Source organism: Macrobrachium nipponense, chromosome 12, assembly GCF_015104395.2.
Source record: "Macrobrachium nipponense isolate FS-2020 chromosome 12, ASM1510439v2, whole genome shotgun sequence".
In the NCBI taxonomy this organism is placed as follows: Eukaryota; Metazoa; Arthropoda; class Malacostraca; order Decapoda; family Palaemonidae; genus Macrobrachium; species Macrobrachium nipponense.
In genome coordinates, this window is record NC_087205.1 from 37808707 (window position 1) to 37826699 (window position 17993).

General features: G+C 36.3%; 1 protein-coding gene across 1 annotated transcript in view; it reads right to left on the reverse strand.

The window, feature by feature from the left end:
* Positions 1-7316: 7316 nt before the first annotated feature.
* The window catches only part of LOC135224493 (sorting nexin-16-like), a gene marked incomplete in the record, with an annotated part of 163804 nt that continues 153127 nt past the window's right edge, over positions 7317-17993 (reverse strand). The window contains 1 exon segment of the mRNA XM_064263504.1: positions 7317-10344. Coding sequence (XP_064119574.1) covers positions 10116-10344 — 229 coding nt within the window.

Below are 17993 nucleotides of genomic sequence, written 5' to 3' on the forward strand. Positions count from 1 at the left end.
AGTAAACACTATTATTTCTTTTTATTGGACTTTTGTATCGTATGTGACAAGCTAGGAATTTCTTCCCAATGCTTTTACAAATCTTGTGAATTATTAACACTATCACCATTTCCCAAGTCTCTTGTAAATTATTAACACTATCGCCATTTCCCAAGTCACAAATTATCTGAAATTAGCTCAACAATGGCGATTTAGTAACTAGCATTACATACTTGGCAACTACATTAAATGTCACTTGAAGTCTTTTAAAAAATGTTAAACTTAAAAAAAATTTGAATATGTTTACTTTAGTTTTCTATATTGTCTTACAAAATATGTGTAATGTAAATTGTGATAAACAACCAATGCACTGGTAATCCAAAAATAATTTACAGAGATATTTGAGTTACAGAAATGCTTGAGCATATTTCAGGTTGAAATCATAAAAAAATACAACCGTAACATATTCTTTTTATCATATAGGGAATGGGTTCACATAAAAATCTCATAAGTAGTAAGGATGTCATCATTCAAACATAGCCTTAGTAATCGTCAAAAACAGAACAACTGGCCAGTTATGAGTGGGAATTTGCAAATCATTAAATACAAGTACACAAATATCATGTAAATACTGTGGTAATTTCTCAAAGACTGCTCCAACCACTAGATAATAGAAGGCTGACATTTCAACTATCTTAAGAGAGTAATACAAAAAGTAGATTAAGGGGTTAAAAGACTATTTTGTTATCCAAGAATCACCTATGTTCAAGTACTACAATCATCAAGCAATATATTTTTCAGTTATAATAAGGGAAAATTTTTTATTGTTTTCATACCCACACAACATGATGCCCATATGAATCTATCTCCCTTTTCCTTAGCATAATAGTGTGTGTGTGTGTGTGTGTGTGTGTTTTATCTCCCTTTTCCTTAGCATAATTGTGTGTATGTGTGTGTGTTTTATCTCCCTTTTCCTTAGCATAATTGTGTGTGTGTGTGTGTGTGTGTGTGTTAAGGCACATCACACATTACAAGTTAAATTAAACTGATAGAAAAACAATGCACTTAATAAATGCTGATGGTATTGTCTTTAGCAATATCGGGGTATTTAAAACATTAAAGACATTAACAGAGAAGATATACATGGGAAAAGCAAAAGCCAATAATGACCAAGTACAGTGTAAATAGCAAAAATGCAAATTCTTAATGACATGCATTCCAGTTGAAATAAGTGCAAGATAAAAAATAAAAACTGCTCAGTCAAGAGTAAAAACCCAACATGTATAATAAATCTAACTCATAAGCTTTCCCATACTGTACTGCATACAGTTTAACAGCTCCAAGATTTAATCATAAAAATTAAATACCCTTAAAATTACATATAAACTCTTGAGATCGAAAACAAATGCATCCATTCCTGAATTCCAATTGATAGCATGTCCACCTGAAACTACACAGCTTATCATATTTCTCCAGATTCCGGGCCATGTCCAGTGCTGTAAAATGACTTGGAGCACAGGTGTTTAAATATTTCATTTGATGCTGTATAAACACATACATTGAGAGGGGGCCATAGCCTTTTTTGCCCTATTCCATTTGCCTCTAATAAGTTTAAATTACTTTGATTATAACTCCTCAGTTAAATGATCTGTCAAATATGCCAATTATTGAAAAAAGTACTAAATATACTTTTGATTTTTCACAATCTAGTAGTACTACTATTACTCCAGTGGATACGCTAAATTCATGGCATGAAGAATTTACAACCTATAAATTTAAACATTACAAAATAATACTTCCTCTCTTCAACAATTTACATTAAAAACATACCCCCACATATTCATTAAATACATTTCCATTTCTACTAGCATGGTCTTTTAACAAAATTAAAATAAACTCCATTAATATTTATTTCCCTCTTTAATTTTTCAAGGATAATGCAGATCTGGAATGAGAGTTCACAAATTTTTCAGCCTATAAAACTAACACTTCCCTTACAAAATACCTTCCACAGCAAATAATGTCTAAATTCAACAAGGTATTATACTGTCAACATTAAATCTGAGCACCTTTTGAAAAATCACAGCAAGAAAAATAACTCGTGATGTGCATATATTTTTCAAGATGCCCATTCCAAATTTATGTAATGTACACACAAAAAAGTGTACTGAACACTAACAAAATGCATATACGTATAAAAATCCATACCATTAATGTATATTATTATCTAGCAACAATTTAATCTATTCATTTCAAAGTAGAAAAGTGTAAGGGAAAACTACTACATGAGCCTCCGGATGTTCTTAGCTGCATACTTGAGCTTGACTACAGAAGTGCTGCTAAGACAAAGAAATCCTATGTAGGTTCTGTATCCTGCTAGCTTTTCAAGCTGTCATATAATGGAGATATCAGCAAGCTTCATAATATCAATGGCCTATTCCTCAATCACTAGTACAGTACAAGTTAATACAATTTTACAGCTGCTGCTATGAGGTACAGGTTCTCTGCTACAAGCTTAAATTATTAAAATTACTATATATCTTCACTTAAGAGTTAAATCTGTAACACAAGTCACTGAAAATTCATTATTGTCGTTGAGGTGAATATCCACAGCTCAATCGGTGGAACAACTAACTGCTCTACTTGTTAGCTGGCTAAACAGCTCAAGATTTGTTTTTACAAAGCCTTTTCAGGTTCAATACATGGAGGGATTTTCATGATCTACTGACCTTTTTCTACAATACTGTCAGAGCAGAGATCAATAGTATTCAGGCACAAAACCAGTAAGTATTTAACAACTGTCACACAATCATGCATAACAAAATGAGTCTCGTCCACCTGTATTCATATCTACTGACCTTCAGCAAAATGTTAAACCATTAGTAATAAGTATCATATGAGTAGTAAATCTCTTAACTTAATATTAGCTGCAATACATATTCATGATCACCATTGCATACTATGAACTCTTTAGCTCAGGCAAGAACTGCAAATTACACAAAAAAGTCTACAACAAAACCTCTGTTAGACCAGGTATTACTTTATATATATGTACTGAACTAAATACTCATTAACAAAGAGACATAGATATTAATGTATATTTGAAAAGACTTAAAAATTGTTTGTTACTTGTAATAATGTATAGTATAACCACAAAATTCCCATACACAAACACCTCGGAAATAGTTGTCAGATCATAGGAATGGAATGTGGTGAAAATGGATGTACTGTCAATAAAGTAAAGGTGGCAAATCAGTATTAGTAAAAAAAAATAACATGGACTTAAAAATGAAATATGAAGAACTCACTAAAGAAATGAGATACTCTAACTTCACTATATCCTACAATGCAACAGCCATTCACTGGGGAGGGACATACAAAAATTTACCTTTATTTATATATTCATCATGTTCTAAATTTTTTATTCAGTTGTACAAATAAATTAATATATATATATTATAGATATATATATATATAATATATATAAAATATATATATATATATATATATATAGAAAATAGACTATAGATATATATATAGATATAGATATATATAAGATATGATAATATAGATACTAAGATATTATATATATATATATATATATATATAGATAAAAATAATAAGAGTAGAATAATAGATAGAGATATATATATATAGAGATATATAGATATAATATAGATACGATATAGATATATAGAATATAAATCTATATATAGATATAATATATATATAGATATATATAAATAAAATATATATAGATATAGATATAGATATATATATATAGATAGAGATAGATATAATATAGAGAAGATAATAGGATATAGTATATATATATATTATAGATATATATAGAAGATATATATATATATAAGAGATATATATATATATATAGTTAAGATATAGATATATTAGATGATAGGAGATATATATAATATATAGATATATATATATATAATAGATATATATAATAGATATATATAGACAGATATAGTATATAGGATATATATATAGTATTAATATATAATATATAGAAAGAATATATAGATATATGAAACGATTAAAATATATCTATATAGATATATATAGAAAGAGATAGATATATATATATAATATATATCTATAGATATAATTATATCTATATATATATTAATAAGTATATATATAAGATATATATAATTAGAATCTATATATATAATATAATAGATATATATAATATATATATTATACTTAATGATAGATAATTATAATATAGATATAGATATAGACTTATAAATATAGAGATATATATAATTATAATAGATATAGATATATATAATTAATAATAGAGAAATATATTATCTAGGGTATCTATATAGATATATAGAAGCTTAAGATATAAGATATTGATATATATATATATATTAATATATTATATATATAATAAGAATATATCTATATAGAATATATATAGATAGATAATATATATTATATTATAATATTTATATAATCTAGATATTATATATATAGATATAAATATATAGAATAGAATATAATATATATATAATATAATATATATAAGTTTATATTATATATTAATAGAATATTATATATATATATAATAATAGATAGATATATAGAATTTATATTATAAGCTATTATAATAGATATATATATATAGATAATAGAATAATATATATATATGATAATATATAAGATAAATAAATCGATAATATATATATATATAATTAATAGATAGATAATAATTATATAGTATATATATATATGATTTAATACATATAATAATATGATTATTATATATATATATATAATAGAAATATATAATATAATATTATAGAATCTTAATATATAAATATTATATAGAATGTAACTATATATTAATATAGATAATAGAATTATAATATATATAATTTATATCATAATATAGAGAATATAGCCTAATTATGAGAAGAATATAGAATATATATACATATAATATATATATACTTACATATATTAATATATAGAGAGATATTATATAATAATATAGATTAGATAGATATATATATGATAATTAGATATATATATATATATAGTAAATAATAGAATAGATAATAAATCGATATATAGATATATATATTAATATTATATAGATAATTATAAGAGATATATCAGAGAGTAGAGATTAGAGATATATTTTATATAATTAGAATAATATAGATAATAATTATTAATATATTATATAAGAATATATATAATACGAGATATATTAATAGAAATATAATATAGATACTATATATATATAGAGAGAAGTATATAGAGAGATATATATATTATAGAGAGAGATATAATTATAGATATATTATAATAGAATATAGATTAGAGAGAAAGATAATATAAATATATTAGATTATATTAGTATATTACATTAATATACTATATAGAATAATAGAGTTAGATAGATTATAAGATATAGATGAGTATAGAATAGAGTAGTATATATATACAGTTTATATATTTAGATTATATATTATATATAAATATCTATATATATTAATTTTTTTATATATGATATTCTCTATAGATAGTAATTAATAGATATATTATATACTATAGATATATTATAATATAGATATATATATTAGATATATTATATGAGTATTATATATATTATAATTGATATATATTATTATTATAGATATATATTATATATAATTATTAATTCTATAGATATATGATATTATATAATTAGTGAATTATCAATAGAGTAGATATATATGTATATAGATTTATATATAGAGAGAGACAGAGATTCTAGAATATCTATATAATATATACTTATATATAGATTTATAATATTTATAAATATATATATATATAGAGATAATTATATTAGATATAGATAGAGAGATATTATTAGATATAGATATATATAGATCATTTGATTAGATAATATATAGATAGCGATATATATTAGATATATATATATATATATATAATATGATATACTATTAAGTTTATATATATAGGATAGAGAGAATAGAGATATATATTTATCTAGATAGATTAGATGTAGAGATATACGAATAGTTAATAAATTAGACAGAGTATCTATATATAATAATATCTAGATAATAATAGTCTATTATATTCATAATAAGTATCTATTAGATATTATAGATATAGATATTAGATAATATATAATATCTATAATAAGAATCTAATAGATAAGAATATAAGATTATAAATAGAATAGATATATATATAAGTATATATATCTATATATAGATATAATATATATATATAATAATTTATCGATATATAATAGATGATATAGAGAAATAGATATATATATATATGAATATATATATATAACTATAATAATATATATATATATATTAAATATATAATATATAGATATAGATATATATATTAATATAAATTATGATAGATATAATTAATATATATTCATTATTAGTATATATAGATATATATATAATATATGTATCTATAATTATATATATCTATATTATATTACATATCGATTATATATATATATGTGTGTGTGTGTATATATATAATATATATATATATTTATATATATTTACTATATATATATATATATATATATACTATATATATATATATATATATATATATATATATATATATATATATATATATATATATATATATATATATATATATATATATATATATATATATATATATATATATATATATATATATATATATATATATACAAAATATATATATATATATATATATATATATAATATATATATATATATATATATATATAGATATATATATATATATATATATATAATATAATATAATACAATATATATATATATATATATATATATATAATATAATATATATATATATATATATGATATATAATATATATTAATATATATATAATATATATATACAGCAGTCCCCGGGTTGGGACGGGTTCGGCTTACGACGTTCCGAGGTTAATGCACTTTTCCAATTATAGACATCCGAAATTATTTCCAGGGTTACGACACCTACAACGCTCATCTGACAGAAGAAATATGACACCAAAAATGCAAAATCATCAATATTTGAAGTTTTTTTATGAAAAATGCTATAACAATGCAGTTTACATAGTTTTGAATGCATCCAAAGCATTAAAAGTAAGGTTTTCTTAGGATTTTTGATGATGTTCCGGCTTACAGCAATTTTCAGGTTACAACCCATCTCAAGAACGGAACCCCCGTCATAACCCGGGGACTGCCTGTATATATATATATATATATATATATATAATATATATATATATATATCATATATATATATATATATATATATATATATATATATATATATATATATATATATATATATATATATATATATAGCATCATCATATGAAAAGTTCCATGAGGGCTATGCATGTAAGGATTGATAATATTATAATAAATGTCGTGAACAGTCACAAGCAAAAAATAGGTACAACAGGAAGACTCAAACATAAATTAAATGCAGGTTATTTGAGTCAAGCGACCTAGCTTCATAGCCTAAATTTCTGCCTTAATACATATACACATATACAACAAAAAACAAAAGAATATACAAACTTAAATTTAGAAATCTTATATCATAATCTGTAATTGAAAATTAAAAACAAACATAACAGAGCACCAATAATACAATATTTTCTGTTTTACAACTGCTTACTAAAAAGTTTAACTCCAAGCTATGTAATACCCCTAACCAGTCACTGAAAGACACTGGCTAGAGTAAGCACCTCTAAAATACTTAAAGTACCAGAAAAATGTAATTGCTTAAGCTATTCTTAATGGTAAGAAATTTTTAAAATAAACTTTATCACCAAACATTCTTAAAGAGATCTGTTAAAAAACAAAGATAAAAATTTCAAGAAGTATCCATAAGTACAAAGAATGTAACATGATAACAGATTCCTTCACTACTTCGTTTCAAACGATCTAGACCAGCATTGAGAACTCATTGCAGCATCAGTAAAGCTTCACCTTTGTGCAAACTAACAAGCCAAGCAATCAAATTACAGTCATTCGAATCTATCAACTATTCTTTACAGCTTACTAACTTAATAGCATCATATACTACATAAAATGCATTTTGAGATATAGTCCTTTAACAGCACATTTTCAACTGTATCTAAACCTTGGTCTATGATTAAAGCTTTGAGTCACCTAAACTAAGTTACTGTACTAAAAAAAAGACCTGTAACATACCTGCAGTCAAGTACCCTTCCAGGGTGATACTCCAACTATTGCCCTTTAAAATCACAACTACGAAGTATTATCAGACTAGCTTATTATACACTGGATTGCTAAATATGCTCAGATTTCAAAGACGACTAGAAACTCGTCCAGGTATATTCACGTAACAATAAGAAAATCTTAACTATATTTCAACCTATGAAAACTACCAAATCAAAACAATGTAAGAATGCCATAAAAACCATTAATTCTCATTGAACACTGGAGAAGGCTTTTAGATGTATATTAAACTTGATTACGTACTTGAGAAAAAATAAAACAGGTAAGCCATTTAAACAAAAAAAAAAAAAATTTAATTTGGCATTCAAAATTCATCCCTGCAAAGAGTACAGGTACAGCAGGGGAAACAACCGAAAATAATAGGCATTATAATCATATGAGAGACGTGGGGCACAATCACAACATATACTGGCATTAAATTGATATAACTCATAGCTCTAGCACTATAATGCAAAAATGCAAGACTACTGTTGAAGTACAATGGCAAAAAATGACAACATGGAGCAACCCAAAAATGGTAAATCCTATCCTGAATAATTTTAACAGATGAAATTCAGAGGGCTAACCTCAGCTAATAACCACATTATTAGGATCATAGCACCTTGGATTCACATGAATCAGTGTTCATAAGCTACTGCAATAGAAGCATGTGTGCAATACCAGCACATACTAGTGAACAGGTCTTGTCTCTTAATATACAGCCTATGTAATCCTGCTATTAGTCAGATTAAGGCTTATCATTCTTGTAGAGTACAACCTTAATTTCTGCATAAGATTTAGAGACATTTTGTTTTTCAACTTCTAATATTCTATGAATTTCTAGTAAGCCTCCAGTACAGGTTGCAAAATCCTAAGTTACTAAAAATACCAAAGGTGACAATTTCATCCTAATTAACACTGGCCTGTACACTCATATATGAATCCTTGTCTTGAAAATAGGATTTTAACAGCATCACAAAGAAACAAAAATTAATATACTGAAACAACAAATTAATACAATATATCTAAACTAAAATGAATGATCAAAATGAGCCCAATATTGCTTCCTTTAGAAACACAATCAATATTGTCCGTAAAGCTAATAAGACAGCCTTTGTTTCCAAAGTGCAACTCAACTATTTTCTGACTACTACCTCCAATGACAAAGTTCAAGGCAATATTCAACAAGGCAACTACTGTACTATCAAGGAACTGTTTTAGGATCGACTGTTAGCTAACGAACGTTCAACCATGTTACCAGTGGATACTTGAACCTTCCTTTTACTATATAAAACACTGAAAACTACCTAATCTAACTGTAAATATGTAACTGACAGTATGTAATGGAATAAACCACACTCCACACTGAAACAAGCATTCTTATTGCTTCAATGCACTCTTTCTTTCACAACGGGCATAAAACAACCAGCAGTTTTATTTTATTATGATAAATTGACAAGGCTGACCTTCAAACAACTTAACCTTGCCTATACTGTTCACAAAATGGTAATTCTGTATAGGTAGGAAAGGAGATATCAGATAATCTCAATTATTAGGAAGGTGTCAATCCTTTTCTTTCTTAATGCCTTCTATAAACTATTTCAGGGTCTTCTAAAGTGTTAAAAACAAGTGAGGTTCACATATCATAAGGAAGGTCATGAAAAATGATAAATCTCACAATCAAGAATGCATATGACATCAGGTTAGCAATTATATGGGGGGATACAAATAATTTGTATACAAATATTATTATTAAAAGTATGACTTACCACCTATATACATGGCATCATAATAATATTCAAGAGTTAATATCTTACAAGATAAATTTCACCTCTTCAACATTTCAAGCAATTTCATTTTACTTCATCGATCTTGTGAATCCCCTCGGCTAGTGTCTGATGGTTCACTACCATTGACAACTGAAGTTGAGGTCACTTGGGCTGGTGTGGTTAAGGCAGGATGAGAATCACTACGAGGAATGAAAACCTTCTCTAAAGCTTTGCGAACTGGCGAGTCGATCATTGATGTTGCCCGAGGTTTACTTCCATTTCCAGGAGGCAAGTTCACTACTGATGATGTACTCTCTCTATTTCTGCAAGATAAATATGACATTTTTATGATACAATAAGATTTTACGTATACTTACCAAGTAGTTACATAGCTATAGTTTCTAAAACTGTTGGCAGCTAGAATTTTTGAAATTCGCTGTAGCGCTAGTTTGTTTTGGTCGGGTGATACCACCCGCCCACTATCGGGGGAGTGAAGAACCAACACCGTACGAAAAATGACAATTTGTCGAAAATTGCATTTTTCCTAACTATACAAACCTGAGGTCCTTTAACAATAGGAAGGTAACTAGCGGCAGCTGGGACGGTCGTAAGCTTCGAACAAGGGGAGAACGGTAGTTAACTGCTTGTCCGATCGTGCGCGCGCCCGCGCGCCCGAGAGGTGAAGAATCACTTTTGCTTTCGGCCCATGCAAAAAGTTGCAGAGTGAGGGGTGGCATGAGGTGGGACTATATGTAAAGGACCTCAGGTTTGTATAGTTAGGAAAAATGCAATTTTCGACAAATTGTCATTTGTTCCGATACGTAATACAAACCCTCGGTCCTTTAACAATAGGAAGACTCACTTCTTGGTGGGAGGAATCTGAGTCTTTTTGGTGAACAGACTGGTGTTCGTCCAACCCTGGAGTGCCTCCCTGGTCGTAAGAGCAAGGGAGGGATCCAAACCTCTGTCCGATTGATCGGGGTGTGCACCGCAGGATCAATGGTCAGACCTCTGGGCCAAGTACTAAGAGAGAGGCAAGCGTATCTCTTCGTACCAGCAAGCAAGAACTTGTTCCTGTTTGCAAGAGACAATCATAAAATGATGGGTTTGTCTCAAATTGGCATCCACTTCCTCCCCCTTGTTGGAGGAAGTGGTGGATATTTACTCCTATCCCTACTGAAAGGGATAGGATGGTGCTCTATTGAGTAGCTCACCTGCATCTCGTCCTTACCCAGCAGGGTGACGACCGTGTCCTCTACCCAGAGGTAGAGGGAAGAAAAAGATGGGAAGAGGAGCCAGTCACACTCTCATTCCTCATCCATTCTTACGGTCACACCAGGACTCGATGCTGTTCAGCCTGCGAGGGTCTGGGTTAACTACACAACGTGTTGAGCAACCACCACGGTTCCCAAGGAAAAAGATCCAAGGAACTGTGGGCAATATCCCGAAGGTAGAAGGGGGTGCATGCGGTCCGGTTGGACCAGGCGCCTGCCTTCATTACCTGCGCCACGGAGAAGTTCTTGCGGAACGCGAGAGAATGATGAAGAGGCGTCCACACTCATCCTGGGTGTCGAGTTTCTTCAGACAGCTCCGTCGCGCCTTCACAGGACAAAGCAGCATAGCCTTCGTATCGGAGGCGGTGAAGTCCATTAGGGAGGGTATTGTGAAGGACTCGAACCAATCGTCAGTTACCGAAAGGTTCTGAGTCTTCGCTACGAAGATCGGTACGAAATCGAGCGTCACAAATCCCCATCCCTTTATGCTTGACTTCTCAAGAGAAGTCATGCAGTTACCTAAGACGAAAAGAAGGGAATAGTCGTATGACCTATCCCTCTTCTCGACTTTGGTTATGTACAGTACTCATACTGACAAGCTATTAAGACGAAGTAATGATTGCTCTGTAACAACCGAACTAAGTCCGCAGCATAGTTCGTAACTGACTCGGGCGCTCTGACAGCTGCCGACTGACTGGTTCGGAATCAGTAGAGGCAAGTTGTCCAAGCATCCGGGTAAGTCACGTGACCTTCGCCCTTTAAAGAGTTATGCTGAGAGACCAAACAAATAAAATATTTGTTAGTCACCAATGCCGGACGGCGCGGCGATGATTCTCTTAATGCATAAGCTCAAAAGGCGAAAGTCAATTGCCTTCAAAAGACCGAGGTCCCTGATGGCAAGAAAATCTCATAGACGTTGAATCTCAGCTTAAGGAGAAACAACACTATGTGACGTTGAAGACGAAGGTAGGCAATGAATGCAACCTACGTCTTCCAGCTGAATCGAGAGAAGGAATCTCAAGATTCTAACCTGTGCTTACAAATGACTGAAAATGCTAACCGCCATTTCATTGCTGTCCGATGTGCAGTGAAAGCGGGCGTTCTTCAGTAATGAAACACGGGAGAGCCGCCTGAATAACTGCTTCTCATGGGCTGAACGTTTGGAAGTAGAGCTGGCAGGTGTGGGAGTAGGCGATGTCTTTCAATACATCTGCTAATCCGGGGTGAACAATGAACAATTGCACACCTCCGAATACAAGATATTTTGAGGACAAACTCAGATTCCGCAAAAATCATTCGCATTATCGAGTTACGATGCAGCAAGAGACTATTACAGAATTCTGTTACCGTGCGGTAAACAGAAAGATGAGAGTCGAATAGATATCTCTGTTTAAAATTCTCGCAATACCGAAGACGATGAATACTAGCGTCACAGCAGTAGTTGGTCATTCATGTATGCGAGAATCCCCGTTAATCAGAGACTTAAGTCCGTGATTGTTGGGCAGAGATACGGTTGGTATTCAATCAAAGCAGGTGAGAAAGACATAACCAACCGTCCATCTCGAAGTGGCAGCTGGTACTGAAATGCCTCGGGCAATTCAATACGCAGTAGCTGTCGCTGACTCGTCATCCTGAGTTGCCAAGAATCCTTTCCACGAAGGAATGCATTCGGCTAGAACCACCGAGCATAAAAAGATATGCTCGAGCAATTATATTTATGCGAAACGAATTTCGGTAAATATAAAAGTTTAAATGGTGTTGTTGTGACAACACCATAAGTATATAAAATTGAAACTGGAAACTCCTGGGAGGTTGCAGGCAACCCCGAGTTGCAGTTCAATTAGAATACTTTTCGTCTAAGTCGCAATCCGTAGAATAACCAGGATATGCGCCTACCCCTCGGACCATTCAACTGCTTAGCAGAATCATGTCGCGAGGTTAATATACGTAGTATATTTGTAGGATTCTGAACAACGATCTCCATCCTAAATTCTTTCCTTCAAGAAAACAAAATAAGGATTGGAGATCGACCACCTTCGGTCTCTATCAAAGAGAGTGAAGAAGTCTTCCTCGAAGGAAAGCTTCAATGGTAAACAGAATACTAAGACGATAGTTCAAGCCAAACTGGATATTCCCGTCCGTTCTTCTCTATTCCAGGTTGGTCGCCTACTGTGAGATAGTCTTCTTTCAGCAGCAGTCTTCTTCCTAATGCTAGAAATTCCAGGAATTTGAGCATAGGCGAGGTTCCCGATTATCGTGTAACATATCGGGGATTCTCGTCTCGCTCACTTTGGACCGTGGTCTCGCCTAAGTGTTTGGAGATCGTAAGAAACTCTAACACTCTGAATGCGCTAGAAATTCCGTAGAATTCTAAGCAGTCTGCGAAACCCCCACCGAATTCGTCAAACGATATCGGCTGGTGGTCCTATCAAAGAGAGTGAAGAAGTCTTCCTCGAAGGAAAGCTTCAATGGTAAACAGAATACTAAGACGATAGTTCAAGCCAAACTGGATATTCCCGTCCGTTCTTCTCTATTCCAGGTTGGTCGCCTACTGTGAGATAGTCTTCTTTCAGCAGCACTCTTCTTCCTAATGCTAGAAATTCCAGGAATTTGAGTATAGGCGAGGTTCCCGATTATCGTGTAACATATCGGGGATTCTCGTCTCGCTCACTTTGGACCGTGGTCTCGCCTAAGTGTTTGGAGATCGTAAGAAACTCTAACACTCTGAATGCGCTAGAAATTCCGTAGAATTCTAAGCAGTCTGCGAAACCCCCACCGAATTCGTCAAACGATATCAGCTGGTGGTCCTCTCGATTCCCGTAGAAATCGAGAATGGGGCAGGATCCCTCCTCAACGACCGGGGCTTACGTCAGGTAGGACCCGAAGGTCCCCCCGGTAGCGCAGTCCCCAACGTGGGATCCTACAGAGAAATCTCTGTAGGATCCCTCCCCTTTCCCTCGTAGCCGTAAGGAGAGAGGGAATGGGGGAGGAATTGGATACTCGCTCGCCTTCCCAGTGGAACTAGCAGTTGGAGAAGAGTAGGAGCAGCCATCGCCTTGCGGCGATGGCCTCTCAGAGTCTGGGAAAACGTATCGTCAGGAGAAAACGTTTTCCCGAGGAGGGTTACGAACTCTCACTGTAGGTAAGGGTCTGCCGCCACTGTGAACGTCGTCTGGGTGGGGCTGATCGACACCTGACAGGAGAGAGCCGATACCGTCCTCCGACTCATTCCAGTCCTCGTCGAGGTCGAAACCTCTCAGGAGGACCGAAGGAGTATTAAATACGGTGTCCGAAGACACATAGAAACGCCGCTGTCGCAGTAGAGGAGGTGGAAGTAGCTTGATCGACCGGCCAGAACTGAGAGAGCCTTCTTGTCCGGAGACGAGAGACTCTGGTTCAAGACAGAATCGGCAAGCTCCGATCGCGGCAAACCCACCGTCGGTTTGGGTTCCCTCTCGGGCCCCAAAACGACTCGAGCAGAGACATGGGCTCTGCTGGTGGGAGCGGCGATCCTTCCCCCCAGGTCGTTGTGCTGACGAATCAGTGCAATAACCTGGGCAAAGTTACTCTGAATCTCGGAAGTTACAGCGTCTTGAGGAGTAGGACTGTCCAGTCCCTCCAACAAGAGCAGCTCCCAAGACCCTCCTCCTTCAGAAGAAGGATCAGCAACAGATCCCTGACGGTTGCCTCCAATCACTTGCGCGTACGTCCTGGCTGGTCCTAAGACCATACCTGGCACGTGCGGCGTCGTGACGGGATCGTGAGCGGCGTATCTCTCACGATCACTCCTATATACCTCGCTCTTCCTGGCGTATGCCGAGGAAGTTGAAGGTATCGGAGAGACATAACTGACGCTACCCCCCCCCCTGACGGTCGCCTCCAATCACTTGCGCGTACGTGTCCTGGTTGGTCCTAAGACCATACGTGGCACGTGCGGCGTCGTGACGGGATCGTGAGCGGCGCACCTCTCATGATCACTCCTAGCTACCTCGCTCTTCCCGGTGTAGCCCGAGGAAGTTGAAGGTAGTGGAGAGACAGACCTGACGCTCCCCCCCCGCTCGCTGGCAGGACCAGCGTACGTGGGGGGCTGCAGCCGATCACCAACCCGCGGTGGGGATCGATCTGCAGGCCTGGCCGTGCCGCTCACCTGTGGCGAGCGGCTCGACTGAGCACGTCGACCCCGGTCCCGTGCATCAGACGAGCTGCTGCTGGTCACCGTATCCGCCCGGTCCCTGTGGGAGCGGCGGTCAGGTGACCTGCAGAGCTCGCTTTCGCGGTGAGACCGGTGAGCGTCCTCGCGGCACGTCAAACCGCTGGTACCAGCCGAGGCTGGTACCGTCGGTCGAGGGGACCTGGGGTACCTCTTCCCAGCCTCAACCCGTGGCCGGTCAGAGACCGTCACGTCCACCCGAGGTACCGGCTGGTCGCTTCGAGAGCGGCCGCTGGCCTGGCGAGAGTCACCTGAGCAGCGGCTCTCGACAGTCTTCTGCTCCGTGCCTCAGTCATGACGCTGAGCGAACTCAGGCGTCTTAACTTTGGCTGCACGGTCACCCGAAGGAGACCGTACACTCGGAACTTCTCGCGGACGAGAAACCGAGCCGGTACCTGGCTTAGCAGCAGAGCTGCCAAGACCAGGCGAGGGTGTACCAGCGGTAGCCAGCACACACTTGGTCCCCGTCTTCTTCTTCTTCTCAGAAGGGGAGACGAGCCCCGTTCCCGAAGGAACAGGAGGACCAGCAGAAGAACCCCCCCGTCACACCAGAGTGTGACGAGCCCTTCGAAGTTCTCGAAGGAGTCTTCTTAGGGGGAAAACCCCGGTTACCAGCTGGTCGCTGCGAGAGCGGCCGCTGGCCTGGCGAGAGTCACCTGAGCGGTTCTCGCCAGCCTTCTGCTCCGTGCCGTGGTCTTGGCGCCGAGCGAACTCTGGCGCCGAAACTTTGGCTGCACGGTCTCCCGAGGGAGAGCGTACACTCGGGATCTCTCGCGAACGAGAGACCGAGCCGGAACCTGGCGTAGCGGCATCGCCGCTAGCACCAGGCGAGGAAGTACCAGAGCTAACCGATACTCCTCTGGTCCCCGTCTATCTCTTCCTTACGGAAGGGGAGACGGGCCCCGCTCCCGAAGGAGCAGGAGGACCAGCAGAAGGACCCCCGTCCCACCGGGGTGGGACGGGCCCTTAGAAGTTCCCGAAGGAGACTTCTTAGGGGGGAAGGCAGCCTTCTTCTTCTTCGGCTTATGGGCCTTAGAAGTCGAAGGGGAAGAGGCAGCAGCAGACGAAGACGAAGATGACACCTTCCTCTTCTTCGTCAGCTCACGCAGGACAGTCGTCAGGTCCTCCATCCAGGCCGGAGTCGGGCCTATTGCCGAAGCAACACGGCCCGACTGCACCTGTCCGGAAGGACCTGGGACTGGGGAAGACACACCATGGGCAGGACCAGCATGGACAGGCGCAGGAACCAGGAGCGACAGGAACAGCAACCAGCTCAGGAGCGGCAGCGGTAAACACAGAAGGGACAGCCAAGCCAGTAGCGGGAACCATATCAGCGACAGGTACGGCAGGCCCAGCCATCGCCTCGTAGAATCATCGGCAGCCAGCGGGAACCTGGGTACTGGCGGCCGGTCCAGGGGCGAGCTGCTGGAACAGCGGAAGTCTGGGGCAGGCAACACGAAGAAAACACAGGCGGCGGCGGCATACCCCTCCTTGGTACGGCGGCGACCGGCCCTAGAAGCGGCAGACGGCGTCACCGACACAGCATGGGGAGTGTAGACCAGCGGGGGGAAGCAGCATAAGCGGCCGTGGAGGTTGTAGTGGAGACCGCTCCAAGGTCACCGCCCCAGACCTCGCTAGACGCTGCAGCAGATCGTGGATGCTAGGCACGCCCTGCAGCCGCAGTGGCCCATACCTGTCCAAGGTCGTCTCCCACGGATGTAGCACCTGTGGTAGCACAGACAGATTAGTAAGAGGGGTTCCCTCACGCACGGGGGGGAGACATGCCCCACCCGAACGCAAGGAAGACCCCAAATACAAAATACAACGAAGAAGCTGAGCGGGGGGCAGGAAGGAAGACGAAGAATCGGATACCAAGGGAGTCGCGGGAGAGCTTTCCGACGACTTCCTGGCAGACCTTCGCTTCCCCTACCCCCGCACAGCAGTGAAAAGTAATATGAAAATGAAACAGAATACTGCCCTTGCGATTCACTTCATAGAACTTAAAGGGGAAAAGATCAATTCCCGGGTAAGAACGGAAACTTGATCCAAATAATATGATGCTATCATAAAATATATATATGAAAATGAAACAGAATACTGCACTTGCGATTTCACTTTCACAGAAAATAATCGTAAGGATCAATTCCCGGGTAAGAGCGAAAATTGATCCAAATTAATTTATGCAAATAAATAAATGAAAATGAAAAGAATACTGCATTGCGAATCCACTTTCATTGCATTTTATCATACAAAATAAAAGGCTCGTGCCGAGCGCAATCACGCTCTCGGTAACGAACGCACAGGGCAAAAATATAATGAAAAAAGTACTTACATTTTTCAATTACACACTTTTGCCCAAATACATGACTTGGCGCGAGCGTCGGCACCGAGACATAATTCAAGGGTTCAATTCATGAAAAGAGAGGAAATCGCCGCATCTACGGCGATAGCTCCATGTTGGTTCATAATTAAGTAATGAAAATTAAAA